A 15,441-nucleotide genomic window follows, 5' to 3' on the forward strand; every position below is an offset into this window, starting at 1 on the left:
TTATCGCTATTACTGGTTTAGTGAAAAAGACAAACGCAATTTTTCTCATCAATCATCTTCCCAGACTGTAACAGCAATTATGTGACTGGACTTGGTAAAGTCTAATGAGCTACAGCTAGCCCTCATTCCTATCTCTCTCAGGTAGCGGCCATCAGAATCAAACAGCTGAATTCTTTTATTTTCATGGTCAGATACGGCAACAGTTCCTGTTTTCTTGTCAACAGCAATATCATAAGGTCCATTAAACTGTCCTGGTCCACTGCCATTTGAACCAAAACTGAACTTCAACTGATACTGATGAGGTATGACTTGCACACTCCACGGACTACCATCCAGCGGCTGTCCATTCACTTCAATTTTCACTTCATACAATCCGATATGAGGTGGTGAGTATTCTACTCTGTAACTACCATCTTCCTTGTCCTCAATCTCTAGATCAGCGGTTTCGAAGCTATCCCCTGTGGAAGTGCGAATGTATGAAATAAATATCATAATGTATGAAATAATGTATGGTGTAATAGGTCATGAAAGTATTTACCACTAAGGAAGACTTTTTGTCAGAGACTGAACAATGTTTCCACAGACCGTATTTTGTTGCCGTGTCGAAGGATGGGGACGTTCTAGTCACTGATTATGAGAAAAATTATGTTTATCATTTTGATTAGACCCCGTAACAGCATTATACTTGTTAAAGACAAGTCTTACAGCCTGAGCTCAGGACGTATTCATCGGGATAAAACACTTTTTTAATGAAGTAAATGGGAAGAGTGGACAGAAGAAAGTGAGCATTATAAATTTTTTTAATTTTTTGAAAAAAATAGAAATTTCACCAGGTGCTTATTACATAGGACTGCCATGGTGCAGGGTCAAAGTATGGCAGTAATTAAAAACTAAGAAAAGTACTTGAAAATTCTCTTTGAAATAGTTTTCTGGTAGTCTTCTCCCGTATAGATATGGGAAAATCATTCCAATAGTAGCATCTAATGATTGTTGGACAGAATCTCCTGAAATATTTTTATATAAACTTTTTAATTAGACCTGTTGTTTTGATATAGATTTTGAAGATTAGTCTTCCTTGTTTAAGGTATGATCGTAAGCATAATAATTTTTTAAACAAATTGAAAAGAAAGAATGCATGAGAGCTAGTTTACCTGTTAAAATTTTCAAATTTTTGACAAGGTAGAAATTACATCAGGTGCTTCACACATAGCTAGCATAGGTCTGCGAATTGTAGCATAGTGGACACATTTAATAAAAAATATATATATATGGATATATATGTATAAATATATGTACCACCAAAATTAAACTATACAGAGCTTTGATTAAAAGTCGTAAAATATCACAAATGTACAAACTTTTTTCAACTTTTTAGCTGAATATTATGATTGTTCACTGGCTGAATAAAACAGCCTATTAAGCGTTTACTACTTTAAGTTTTCTCTCTTTACAGGCAGTTGTTTATTGTTCAAAATGAATGTTTGGTGTTTAAAATTGAATTCACAAATGTGCGAGTGTAAATCGAGTACTTATACATTTTACAAATTTTCCCTGCGGGTTCAGTCTTGCACAGATATACTATGGTTTGACAAGACAATTCAGAATGTTTATTTGAACATCAAATGACGGAAGAATGAATGATGATGATCAGGTGATGACGGAGTATTACAAAAATTTGATTCTTTTCGCAATTATCTATTACATTGTTTTATTGGTTTCCCGATTAGCTCACGCAGTACTTGCCGACACAGGGGCAAGCACCTGCCGATTCCTCTCACCTTCTGCCTTCTCTAGCGGTACTGCGCAGCCGGCCCAGCGAAACGGTGGAGAGCCGCCGCAGCAAGCAACAAAAAGAATTATACCAAGACCGAAATATGTCGACCAACGAACAAAAAGGTTATGTATTTCGCCATTCTTGTCCTTAGGGGAGAGTCAAGAGCGACTCAGCAGGGAGCAGGGCTTGTTGGTAAAGCCAGCATTGACGGCAAGAAATAAAATACGAAGTGGACCACTAGACCCTTGGACTGGACCACTAGACCCTTGGACCGGACCCTTGGACTATTTTTTGCACTATTTTTTTTACCATTTTTGGACCATTTTTTGGACCAACTTTTTTTTGGACTATTTTATCGAGGGGGGCCATCATTAGTACTCAGGGAGGGGTGGAATGCAGTCTATCACAGGGCGTGAAATTGCGCCTAATACAGGCGCCAATGCGACAAAATTTTTCACTTTGGCGACCAAATCCTGAAAATTAGTCGCCAAATTGGCGACTAGAATGCTTCATCATAACCTTACTTAGAGATATAGCGAATTAAAAAGATTTGCAACAGATAAATCCGCGGCAAACTTCCTCATTAAGTTTGTTTCCAAAACGTAGCACATACGTCTCGATCGATAACTAGACGCCATCTTGGATTTAGGATGTAGGTGAGCTTGAATGTTGTATATCCTCCATCCTTAAGTTCACTTTGTAGCAGGTTAAAGATCTTTTTCCTAACTTAATTTTGGAGGGTCTATCTAGAGCGCTGATAGCGTAAAAAAAGGTTTTGTTTGTCTTTGAAAATGGCGACCAACTCTTTTTGAATTGGCTACCAGTTTGAAGAATTTAGGAGCCAAGTGGCAATCAGAAAAAAAATTCACGCCCTGTATCAGTACTTAGGGAGTGGTGAGAGGCAGACTTTTGTTACTTAGCGAGGCTGGAGGACGAACAATTAGTACGCAGAGAGGGGTGGGAGGTGGTTATAGAAGTAAATGCTACTGATTAAAGGAGTTTTTACTGGATCATGCAAATTTTTTGAGCAGTTTTTCTGACTGACTATTTTTTGTCAAAAGTTTTGAGCTGGGCTGTTCTTTTGTCATGCGAATGCGAAACGGCCATCTAAACACTGCACTTCAATTGTAAGTGGAAATATGGCCAATTCTCGTTTTTTGATCCTCCACTGTTGAGTCATGCGTGTACCTTTAAGTTGACTTGTTCCGATGCTAAATGACACTCACCGCTTATCACGAATCCTCTTTCAGTTGCTTCACGTTTCCCTTTGTGTGGACAGTATATCATTACTAAATTTATTTATCATCCTCTTGTCATTGATTAATGTTTTGTACCAGGGCTGGTACTTGCAAACAAAAGAAAACCTCGTTTTTAACATCATGCATGGCAAATTTTGGTTTGACGGCGACTTCTTTGTTCTTTGTTCTTTGTTCGCCAGCGAGGAGCTCCGCCAGTACCAGTCGCTTTCATAAACTAATTTTTTCTCTTCTTGACAGAATGGTGCTTTCTTTCTTCTTTGGGCCTGTTTCTTTTTTTTTTCTCTTTTTTTACCACGGACTTTCTTTCGCTTTCGATTTTTTCAAATGAGCAAATAGATTCCACGAGTGAATTTTGTAAAGTGCGCGATGTAAACAAAATATGGAATAAACATGAAAATCTAGCCCAAACATGAACAGTTGCCGCGCGGGATTCGCCCAGGTGCGCGAGCGAGATTATGACACCTTCCTGATTTATTAACTTTTATTTGAAAATACGTTTTTCTAAATAACTCGGGTGCTTTTAAAGATTTCTGGAAATAATTTTGTGGAAACGTTAGGTTGAATGTTTGAATTCAATTTAGTCAAATAAAAGAAAAATCGATTTTTTTTCCGCCTCTGAAGGTGGGAAGTTTGCCCTAAAAACAAACCTGTTATTTGAAAAATTATCCAGCGCTGAAACTGTGCTGTTTTAATCATCAATGTGCGTAGTAGAATGCGTGATATGACACTTAAACGTTTGTTTATGTATCAAAAAGGGGAAACCTGTGTATCTGAAAAGACATAAGATTGCTTTGTACGATTGTACAAACAAAGATTTTTTATACTAAAGGTATAAACGCTAAAATTGCAATAGCGCATATGAAAACATACGGCTAAGGACCGAAAATTCCGTGATCCCGTCTGATAAGGTCAACGACAAAAGGAAGATATACAAATTTAGTAATTATATACTATATACACAGAGCAAACGATGATGCACAAGTCTACTCAAAAGCCACACGTATAACTCAACAGTGGAGGATCGTAGACGTGATATTTTCAAGAACAATTTAAGTCCAGTATTTAGGTGGCACTTTTGCATACGCATGACATAAAAAAGGAAGAAACGCTGCGGCCCAGCGCAAGAATTTTGGCACACAAAAAGTCAGTGGAAAAGCCGATTAAAATAATTTGTATGATCGAGTAACAATGAAACAATACGGGAGGTATTAAATATATGTTATTTGCCGGCTGGGAGGTCCGTATGGTGAAAAACTGTGACCGAGGTCTTGAAAATACTGCCCGAGGCCGTAGGCCGAGGGCAGCATTTTCAAGACCGAGGTCACAGTTTTTTACCATACGGACTGACCCTTAGCCGGTAAATAACATATTTATTGTTTTTAAACTTGACGAAATTCTTTCCGAAAGAACCCGAATGACTTATGGCCGTAAATACGGCAAGATCTTCCATAAACTGAACAATTTTTGAGTGAGTAAATGGTAGTTAAAATAGAGGTGATGCAAATTTAAGAGAGATGCCTCAGCGAAACATTTTCATTTCCGTAACGATAAAGGTGATTTAAAAGGCTTCCAAACAAACTTTGAAACATTAAAGTTCACACGGCAACCAGGTGGACAATCAGACATAGCAAACAGAGAGAGAAACATGACAGAAAACTCCGTCACTTGCTCAGTAAGAGGTCTCCTGTTAATTCAGGCTCATCTCTGAAAGATAAATGGGTCATGAACCTTTCCTCCAAGGAATTATCCGCGCTGGAACGGAGTGGTTTAGAGAAGGGTCTAAAGTTTGCTATTGCTCCTCGCAAAATACCGACCGCCGAAATTGTCGCCGCTGTTGAGGTTGATCTCTCAACTCGACGACGATCGTAGGCATTTGGTAAGAGCAGAAGTAAGTAGCGTACTCAGGCGTGCTAAACCTCCTCCCAAAAACATTCAAAAGGATGTTTTCAATGCGCTTATAACTCTCAAAAAGGATCCGGACAGGCTCGTATTATCTGCTGACAAGGGTAATTGTGTTGTGGTTATGGACAAACAGCAATATCACGACAAAGCTTTGTCTCTGCTCAATGACAAGAGTACGTATGCTGTCTTAAACTCTGATCCAACCAGTAAAACTCAAAGAAAGTTAAACAAAATGTTGCTTGATTTGAAAAAAGCTGGCAGAATTAGTGACTCTGCGTACAAAATGTTATACAGTAGTGACGGCTTATGTCCACGTTTTTATGGCTTACCTAAAATTCATAAACCGGGAATTCCTTTGAGACCCATTGTCTCTTTTGTTAATTCTCCGACTTATGCAATTTCTGGTTATCTTGCGAGAATTTTGTCGCCTGTTGTTGGGAATACTGATTACACTGTCAAAAATTCCTGCGAATTTACGGATTTCATAAGAGATAAAACTCTTGACGCTTGTGAAGAATTAGTATCTTTCGACGTTGTTTCGCTCTTCACTAAAATCCCAGTTGATCTTGCCGTTAAGGTTGCGGAGGAAAGACTCAGAGAAGATGCTTCCCTAGGACAAAGAACTTCTTTGCCTGTGGAGGATATTATTCATCTGCTGTCTTTTTGCCTCAAAACCACGCAATTTACATATAACGGCACATACTATCAACAAGTTTTTGGTACAGCTATGGGTTCGCCTGTTTCTGCTGTCATTGCTAACATGGTAATGGAAGACGTGGAACAAAGGGCCTTGGCCACTTCACCGGTTAAACCCTTTTTCTGGAAACGATATGTCGATGATGTTATTTCTGCGGTATCCGGAAATGAAGCGGAGCGCCTCTTGTCGCATTTGAATTCAGTAGAGCCGTCGATCCAATTCACCCTTGAACGTGAAAAGGATAGACATTTGCCCTTTCTTGATTTAAATGTGTCCAGAGGGGTTCAGGGTAATTTAGAGACAAGTGTCTATCGTAAACCCACCCACACCGACAAATACCTCGCTTTCGATTCTCACCATCCTATTTGCCATAAAAAGTCTGTAGCCAAAACTTTACTTAGGAGGGCTGATTGTCTACCATCATCACTCGATTCGAAGGCTGAGGAGAGGAAATATGTTTCCAGTGTCCTAAAGGCAAATGGCTATACAAAAACTTTTCTCCGTAACTGCCAAAAACCAGTTACAAATAGTAACGCTCTTGATGAAAGGGAACCAGCGACTGGTTTTGCTGTTATTCCTTACATACAGGGTGTTACTGAACCCATCAAGAGAATTTTGAATAGCCACAACGTTAAAGTTGCTCAAAAACCTTTTCAGACTTTGGGGCATATTTTCGCCAAGCCTAAGGATCCTGTCACGAAAGAACAACGAACCGACGCCATTTATTCTATTCCTTGCAATGACTGTGATAACGAATACATCGGACAGACCAAACGCCAGTTTGGTACACGGTTAAAAGAGCACCAAAAAGCGGTTTTTCTTTGCAAAAAGGAAAATTCAGCTTTATCGGAGCATACTTGCCTAACCAACCATACAATTGGGTGGGATAATTCTAAAATTATCACTACTAATCGGCGTTACCACCAGCGCCTTTGTTTGGAGGCTTGGCACATTAACTCCGCCCACGCTCCTTTAAATCGTGACGATGGCGGTCTGCTTCCTGACGCCTATTTACACCTCGTCAGAAAAAAAAGGCCGCTAATTAGTGATCATATAAAAGGACCTCTTGTTGCAGCGTTTAGATTACCCCTGATGAAGGCACTAGACAGGAGTGTCGAAACGTTGGGTCTATGAATTGTAACTTCTTCGGTTACATTCATTAAATCTGCAAACCAGTGTAGCTTCAAACTATGTTTGAAACATTATTTTTACAAGTATCTGTCACAATCTGACACCTGTCAATTAGAGAGCGTGCAAGAAAAAAAAAAAAGTAGGAACATTTGAAAACCAACAGAACTAGTTTGGCAAGGACTGTCACGACAATGTTTTCTTAAAAATCAGTTAATGATCTAACGGAAAGTATTATTTACTCTCATCGACCATTCATTCATGTACGAAGATTTAACTCTGTTCATTAAGTAAACGGCGAGGAAAGTAATTGTGAGTAAATTCAATTTTTTATTTTGAAGTTGTGGGAGTTTGCTCGTTTGTTTGCTGTAATGGCGTGTTTAACTCTGATCTTTCCTTCACAAAAACTAAATTCGAACGGCACACTCCAACGAGACACAAGGGAATTTAATGCAGCCTTTTCTCAATTCCTTCAATTTCTGTTGTGCAATTTAAGGTACAAATGTCCAAATTGAATGGAATTGGAAAGACTCACCAGGAGCGTATATTTGTTGTAGAACTTAAATTAAAACTTCGCTCGCTTTTTTTTTACTATGAACAAATTGCTCGAGAAAATTCAGATATTAAATGAATGAAAGTTCCATCTTTCAGTTTAACTGTAACCAAATACCTCTAGTTTCAACTTTCTGGGTACTTTTTGTGAACGATTAAAATTAATTGCAGACGGTTTTTAGGCCGCTTGTCAACCAACGTAATGACACTGTTGTTTATACAAATTCATTCTGAAACCAATATTTTTCTGTCAACCAAAGTGATTTGATAGAGAGAAAAGGGAGGATTCATAAGTTATTTATCGGCTTGAGGTAGTGACCGACATGTTTGCTTAAAAATACTGCCCAGCCGGAAAACGAGGTATATTTATGAAAAATGACAACGAAAGTTGGGATGTACTCGGCGACTCACGAATGCGTTACCGTGGCCCGTGGGCAGAGATAGGAAAATACTGACCGGGTAAAGAACCAATCAGATTGCAAGATTCGTTACCGTGCCCTCTAAAAAAACAATAAAAAAACATATCATCCTATCAATTTTATCGATATATTTAGAGCAAGCCGCAAGAAAATATCCATCACTCAGTGGTCTGATTATTCATAACTGTCACAGATATATTTACATACATGCACAGACACGTTGAGTGGAACGCTTGGGCTGCCTCGAGAAAGCGCTTCGGTTAAGCACACCTTCCTCGAGAAGCTGTCAGACAATGATCTTTTGTTAATACGGGTACCAGTCGAAGAGCCAGTTTATCCATGGATGTTCAACAACTGTTTAAAAGCCTCAGGAAAGAAGCTGAATGTCCTCTGTGCTTAGAGACAGTCAAAGATCCCAAGACTCTGCCATGTTTACACTCATTCTGTTTGGTATGCCTCGACAAACACGCTAACTACGCAAGAAGACAGCTTCAGACAGCAATCAAATGTCCAGTTTGTCAGGCTAGCTTTCAAATCCCTCAAGAAGACACATTTGGCGGCCTACCCGCGTCTTTTCATCTCAACCGATTGGTGGATCTCCTCGCTCTAACGGATGGTGGTTCAGAGTCCCAACAATGTGGCAGTTGCGAAGAAAACAACATTGCGACTCACTATTGTTTTGAGTGCCAGAGCTTTCTCTGTACAACTTGTTATAAAGCTCATCAACGCTTCAAGGCCACAAGAGGTCACAAAAATATCTCTGTCGACAATTTGCAAGCAGACGATGTCGAAAAGTTGATTCGTAGACCAGTCATGTGTTCAGAGCAATATCATCAAGATCAACCACTGGAGTATTATTGCAAAGATTGTAACGTTTGCTCCTGCATAAAGTGCAGTGTTGTAAGTCATAATCACCACACTATGGTTGATATGCAGAAAGCTGCAGATGAACAAAAGATGCAAATAGACGAGGCTTTGAAGAAAGTGAAAGCGGAAGTTGTTATTTTTGAAAATGAAATGAAGAACCAAACTGAATTAATGAACAAAAACAAAACACAAATATCGGCTGCCAGAGAGAAGATGAACGAGACTGTGGACGATTGTATTCGCTTATTAACGGAGCATAAGGCGTCAATGAATGCCAAATTCGATGAAATTAATCAAGCCCATCAAAAAGCTCACGCAACACATCTGGAAAACTTCCAGCTCGCTGTCGCGCAGTTGAAAAGTTCTTTGGAACAAGGGGAGAATATCTTGGAGAGGAATATCAATGCTGAAATTCTGCAAACGAAGCCAGTGATTATTGGACGCTGCGAGGACCTTTTAAATGCGAAAAAACCCGAAATATACAAACCACCCCGTGTTCATTACGCAGTAGAGCAGAAATTGGATATTTCAAATCGAGTTGTTGTGAGCCATACGGATCCCTCATCGACACTTGTCGAACTCTGGCAGGAGAAGGTAGAAGAACAGAATGAGACATATTTTACTATTATCACAAGGGATTCAGAGGAAAGACCGTGCTATAATGAGGATGATTACATAAAATGTGACATTCGCACTTTAACAGGGGATAGCTTCGAAACCGTACATCTAAAGATTGAGGACAACGAAGATGGTAGCTACATAGTAGAATACACACCACCTCATACCGGATTGTATGAAGTGAAAGTTGAAGTCAATGGACAGCCGCTGAATGGTAGTCCGTGGAGTGTGCAAGTCATACCTCATCAGTATCAGTTGAAGTTCAGTTTTGGTTCAAATGGCAGTGGACCAGGACAGTTTGATGGACCTTATGATATTGCTGTTGATAAGGAAACAGGAATTGTTGCCGTATCTGACTATGGAAATAAAATAATTCAGCTGTTTGGCACTAATGGCAAATACCTGAGAGAGATAGGACTGAGGGCTAGCTGTTGCTCATTAGACTTTACCAAGTCCGGTCAAATAATTGCCGTTACTCCTGGTGATGTTCACAAAATTTCTTTGTTTTCTAAGGAGGGTCAGTTTGTCAAGCACATCGACAATGAGCACTTGAAGTTTCCTTTTCATATATCGACTGATGATGAAGAGTTTCAAACGATTTGTGATCTAGGGAATAATGAAGTCATAGTCATCGCTCCTGACAGTACAGAGCCATTTACACGTATCACTGCTTCAGAGCATGATCGATCAGTAATGTGCGCCATTTGGCACGAAGAAACACACCGTTACTTTGTCTCTGATTCCAAAGCTGACCTTGTCAAGGTTTTTGATGAGGAAGGAAATTTTATGTATGAAATTGGGCATGGAAGGTTACTGAATCCTTTTGGACTTGCTATTGACAAATTTAACAATTTGATTGTCTGTGATGCTGGGAACCAGAGACTCAAAGTATTTACTACAGAAGGAGACTTTCTCTCAGAGACTGTACAATGTTTCCACACACCGCGGTTTATTGCCGTGTCTAAAAAAGGGGAAGTTCTGGTCACTGACTATGAGAAAAACTGTATTTTTCTATTTCAATAGATCAGTAATATGGCGATGAAAGTGTTGAATACATTTCGTACAGCACGAGTTTAGGGCACAATCATGAGCAAAACAACTTTTTCTTACAAAGTAACAAGCGAGAAAGTACAGAAGACAGTAAGCATGACTGACTTTTAAAAATGTTTTGACAAGGTAGAGTTGCATACCTAGGACTCCCAACGGTAGCGCAGTGGACACATTTCATAAATAAAAAAAAATTCTAAAGCTTAATTATATAGAGCTTCCGAAGAAAGTCGTAAAATATCGTAAATGTACAAACTTACCTATTTTTTTGATGCTTATTCTTTCTTTCCATTTTTTTTTTATCGTCTGATAAATATAATAAATAAAACATAGCTTAATGATTTTAGATATGTGAAATTCAAATATTTTCTTTGCGGTGAAGAGAAGAATTTAAGAGTTCCACGCAGCTAAGAACACTACTGAACTAGTAGTTGAAAATAGGACCTGAAAAAAATTCAGGCCCGTACGGGATTTGAACCCTGAGCTGCAACGGTGTCGCAGAAGTCATGGGTTCAAATCTCGTACGGGCCTGAATTTTTTTTCAGGCCTATTTCAACTACTAGTTCAGTAGTGTTCTTAGCTGCTTGGAGCTCTTAAAAATATAGCTTATTAGACGTTTACAGGTAGTTGTTTAATGTGGACCTCCATGAAAATGTGATGTAGTGCGCTTACTTTATAAAAGTAAACGTAGGAATAATAATGGTAATCATGATCAGAATAATGATAATAATAATGATAATAATAATAATAATAATAATAATAATAATAATATTAATAATAATGGTAAAATTTCGTCAAGAAATTAAGGATTGAAATAAAAGGGATCAACGTGTTTAAAAAAATAACAACTACAAGATCTCTTCAATACAATCAAAAGACCTTCAGGAAGTGGTTTTAATTTTAGAGTTGTCCATTTCTCAGCCGAGCATGTTTTGAGACAGCCCCAGGAGTACTAGGTTGTATCACAGTCGTTGTGCTCTGGCGCTTCAGGGAACGCAAATGCTACGTAAAAGGGAGAGGTGCAAGTTTCTTTGGGAAAAGGAAAAAATAGAACCAAAAAGGATTTATATGAAAATATTTTTTGGTTGTCCTTCCATGAGCAACACGGGGGGGAGGGGAAGGGGTTTGTGTCCAACTCATCACTGAGTTTCGTGTCAATTTTCCTGAAAAAGCTAGTTTGGATAATGCTTGATGCAAAAGCAAGAAAATCTGACGTAGAGAATTTCACGAAGTGTTTATAGCTTTCCTGCACTCCGTGAAGAGTGAAACTTAAACAAACCACAACAGCACAAGATACACTGTTTGATTAGAGAAACTTTAATAGAGAGTTTGATATACAAATATTCTGTTTCTTTTTAAAAGCAGATTATCAATACTTTTTTTTTCAAATAGAAATTGTTAATACCTAATTTTCTAGATCATATATCACATCGAAAACGCTCGGCGTTAGAAAAAATTCAGAAAGGGGGAAAGAGCAACGCTTCTGTTTCCTTGACAACCGCTAATCTTCGTTCACACGTAATTTCGTTTGTCTACGCTGTGTGAGAGCCTGGAACAAGACCTTTTGAACGTGAAAAAGCCTGAGATATACAAACCACCCCGTGTTCATTACGCAGTAGGGCGGAAATTGGATATTTCGGATCGAGTTGTTGTGAGTCATACGGATCCCTCATCGACACTTGTCAAAGGTCTTTGTGAGAAGGTAGAAGAACAGAATGAGACATATTTTACTATTATCACGAGGGATTCAGAGAAAAGACAGAGTTATAATGATGATGACATAAACTGTGAAATTCGCACTTCAACAGGGGATAGCTTGGGGACGGATCTTAAGATTGAAGACGCGGAAGATGGTAGTTATACAATTAAATACACACCAGATCAGATTGGATTATATGACCTAAAAATTGAAGTAAATGGACAGCCGCTGGATGGAAGTCCGTGGACTGTTCAGGTCATCCCTCATCAGTATCACTTGAAGTTCAGCTTTGGTTCATGTGGCAACAGACCAGGGAATTTTAATTATCCTTGCGGTGTTGCTGTAAGTGAGAAAACAGGAACTATAGCCATTTCTGATTATTCGAATAATAGAATTCAGCTGTTTAGCTCCAACTGGAACTACCTTAATGAAATACGACTGGGGTCTTCATGCTCGTCTGTAAGCTTTACTGAGTCCGATCAAATTATTTCCGCTACCCCTCATGATGTTAATAAGATTTGTCTCTTTGCTAAAGACGGCAAGTTTGTCCAGCACATCAACAGTAAGCACTTGCAGTGTCCTTCTCACATATCCATCGGAAAAGATGATTCCATTATCAGTAGTGATCCAATAAACCATGTCTTTGAGGTCATCTCCCCCGACGGGACAAAATTACTAAAACGCTTCCGTGCCTCAGAACATCATGATTCAATAAAGTGCGCAATCTACCACGAGCAGAAATTCTTTGTCTCTGATTGTAAGGCTCACCGTGTTGGTGTTTATGACGAGGACGGAATATTGTTGTATGATATTGGCAGCAAGGAGTCTGGCGACGGACATCTTGCTCACCCCAGTGGACTAGCAATTGACACATTCAACAATTTGCTCGTCTGTGATGTTGGGAAAAGTTCAGTTCAGGTATTCACACGAGACGGAAAGTTTGTGTCGATGTTTGGAATGTCTTCATTTGCACCGAATTATGTTGCCGTGTCTAAAAATGGAGATGTTTTTGTAACTGACCATGTGAACCACTGTGTTCATGTCTTTCACTAAGAAAAGGTTGTAACGGAGTTAAAAGTTTTTATGGTTAGTCTTCCAGTTTTCATTTAACGCGACAAGTGTTATGTCACTTGTCATTATTAGCTGTCTCGTATTTTTTCTTGTATATTATTAATACGTAATCACATGATTTTTCCCGTGCAATTTGGAGTAAATAAACACTTATTAATTTTTTCAAAGACCACAAATTGCACTCGCCTTACGGGCTCGTGCAATTTCGTTAGTCTTTGAAAAAATTTGCTCTTGCTTATTTATTCCAAATTGCACTCGAAATCATGTAATTACCTATACTTATTAGGAGGGAATAATTTAGGAAATTAGTAATTTGAGTGAGACAAATGAAAGGAATCAAAACTTAAAATATGCGTATAAAATATTATCACTGGATAAATTTCTTGAGAAAATCTTATTACAAGGAAGGTCCCACTCAGTCGACGGTTCGTTTGTCTCCGTTTTTGTTTAAAAGTAACATATCGGTCATAATGATTTAGATGATTTAGGTTCTGGTGAGGAAAGGAAAATTGAACAAAAGCTGCTCGCGTGAACTGTTCATTTCAAAACTTGCTCCTTTGCAAAGAGCATTACGCCAGGGTCCGGTCAACTGGCGTAACATGGTTTCCTTCCGACGTCGAGAAATTTTCTTTAAGGCAAATCTTTGAGGAAACATGCGACATTACGATTAACCCTTCTTTTGTCCTTTTACTTTCGTACACTCTGAGTTCTAGTGACTGCATTACTACATTTTCTCCCAAGAACTCAATGGGATCATTTTGGTTTATAATCTTATAATTTGCAGTGTTACTAAAAAAGACATTTAAAAACCTTCCCAAAAACGAAGGTAAATTGCTCTTTTTAAATTTTGTTGAATGAATTGTGGTGTAATTTTCTCGTGTTTCGATATATTGTAGCATTTTTTGAAACACTACGTCTTGTTTGGAGTAAAGAATAGCATAATGAGCGAATCCTATCAAAAAAAAAATAATATTTCTTCGGTCTTGCAACATCTGTGCGACATTGGAAACATTCTGAGTCCTCATGAGGAATCGAACGTCAGACTTAGGAATCCACATACCTATGCCCTAATGGACTGTAATGCTTTGTTGTTGTTATTTTTTTATCATGGAAACACACCGCAAATGACTTAGCTTATGACGTAAACACAGATGGGCCGTGATTGGATTTTCGATCAATGATTGACAGAAAACACATCTCATGTAAAACTTTCGGCTTTCTTCATCGTCACAGTAAGCACTAACCTTCCTTGCTACAGTCAGACGAGAGAGAATTTGTCATTTTCTGAGAGGCGAAGATGGGCTGTATAGTTACACGCTCCACGCCAAAGGGAAACAGCGATTATGGAAGTGACCAGTCATTTGAGAATAACTCTCTCGCCGAAGACATCCACAAGAACAGAAAAGAAACAGAATTCGTCCCGCAAGTAGACGAGACAAACCAAGACAGAATGCCTCCTCGAGCCATCGCAGATTTTTCTTGGCTGACAAGTAACTATATAACGGTGAATGGGACCTACGAGTGACTACGGACTGAAGAACGCTGTATTCTCAGAAGAAAGAGTTTTTCAAGATCGGAATTGAAAAATATATCGAGAACTAACACAAACACTTTGACTACAACAAAAAGAGTTGGATAGGAGTACCTAAATTTGCTTTGGAATGTATCAGACGAGGTGGATTAACCGCACTGATGTTTCACAATATTTTATCACAGCAGTGTTTATTTCGCCATTTGAAATGCATGATATACTGATTAGGAGTTTCTTCCCTGATGTTTATTTGTTTTATGACGGAAAACTGTTTTTTTTTTGTCATTTGCTTTATCTCACGCTTAAAACTGAATTTTCTTTGTAAATGGCGCACCCTATCAAAGATTTGTATTAATTTAAAAAAGATGGGTTGTTGTTTACGCATCATAATAAAACTTGCGATTCTGCTTTCGCGGAACACGCGAAAAGCTTCGAATACAAAGGGAAAGTCGACACACAGAATTTCACCAAAATATGATAATTTTTCCGGAAAACAAGACTGTTTCGTTAGATAACTCTCTGTCGCGTCAAGAAAACAGGCATCGAGAGAACTAGTTTTATTTCTCAGTGTTTTCGAACGCTGCTCTGAAGGGCTGAAAAAGTTGTCAGTTAAATTCGACACATTCTACATCTTTTTTCATTCAGTTTGCAGTGAAAGTGTTTGTTGTTTTGTTTTAAAAACTCGTAAGTTCAAGGTAAGCGGCAGAGAAAAGGACGTCACTTGACTGCGCCTTAAAATGACCATCACGGGTAACTAAATACAATTTATGATCACTGACGACTTGATGAAAGTCTCAGCTTTACACGATCGTGTTCATGCCCATGTCTCTCGCCATCGGCAAAAAGTTTTTAACGCACTATACATCAGAGTGATGTG

The 15,441-nt window shown here is 38.6% G+C and overlaps 2 protein-coding genes across 2 annotated transcripts; both read left to right on the plus strand.

The window, feature by feature from the left end:
* The first annotated feature begins 6,901 nt into the window (after positions 1–6,901).
* LOC131795499 (E3 ubiquitin-protein ligase TRIM71-like) lies at positions 6,902–10,717 on the plus strand. The gene is made up of 2 exons (XM_066171032.1): positions 6,902–7,072; positions 7,925–10,717. The coding sequence occupies exon 2, from the start codon at positions 8,071–8,073 to the stop codon at positions 10,237–10,239; it is 2,169 nt and encodes a 722-aa protein (XP_066027129.1). The 5' UTR covers positions 6,902–7,072; positions 7,925–8,070; the 3' UTR covers positions 10,240–10,717.
* LOC131795429 (E3 ubiquitin-protein ligase TRIM71-like) lies at positions 10,303–14,821 on the plus strand. Its single transcript, XM_059112992.2, has 2 exons — positions 10,303–10,356; positions 11,810–14,821. The coding sequence occupies exons 1-2, from the start codon at positions 10,303–10,305 to the stop codon at positions 13,013–13,015; spliced, it is 1,260 nt and encodes a 419-aa protein (XP_058968975.2). The 3' UTR covers positions 13,016–14,821.
* Positions 14,822–15,441: the final 620 nt, after the last annotated feature.

The sequence above is a fragment of the Pocillopora verrucosa genome, chromosome 8 (assembly GCF_036669915.1).
Source record: "Pocillopora verrucosa isolate sample1 chromosome 8, ASM3666991v2, whole genome shotgun sequence".
Lineage (NCBI taxonomy): Eukaryota > Metazoa > Cnidaria > Anthozoa > Scleractinia > Pocilloporidae > Pocillopora > Pocillopora verrucosa.

Coding starts and splice junctions, on each gene's coding strand:
- LOC131795429 (XM_059112992.2), top strand. CDS start 10,303: ATGAGCAAAACAACTTTTTCTTACAAAGTAACAAGCGAGAAAGTACAG. Junction 10,357..11,809: donor GCGAGAAAGTACAGAAGACA/GTAAGCATGACT, acceptor ACGCTGTGTGAG/AGCCTGGAACAAGACCTTTT.
- LOC131795499 (XM_066171032.1), top strand. CDS start 8,071: ATGGATGTTCAACAACTGTTTAAAAGCCTCAGGAAAGAAGCTGAATGT.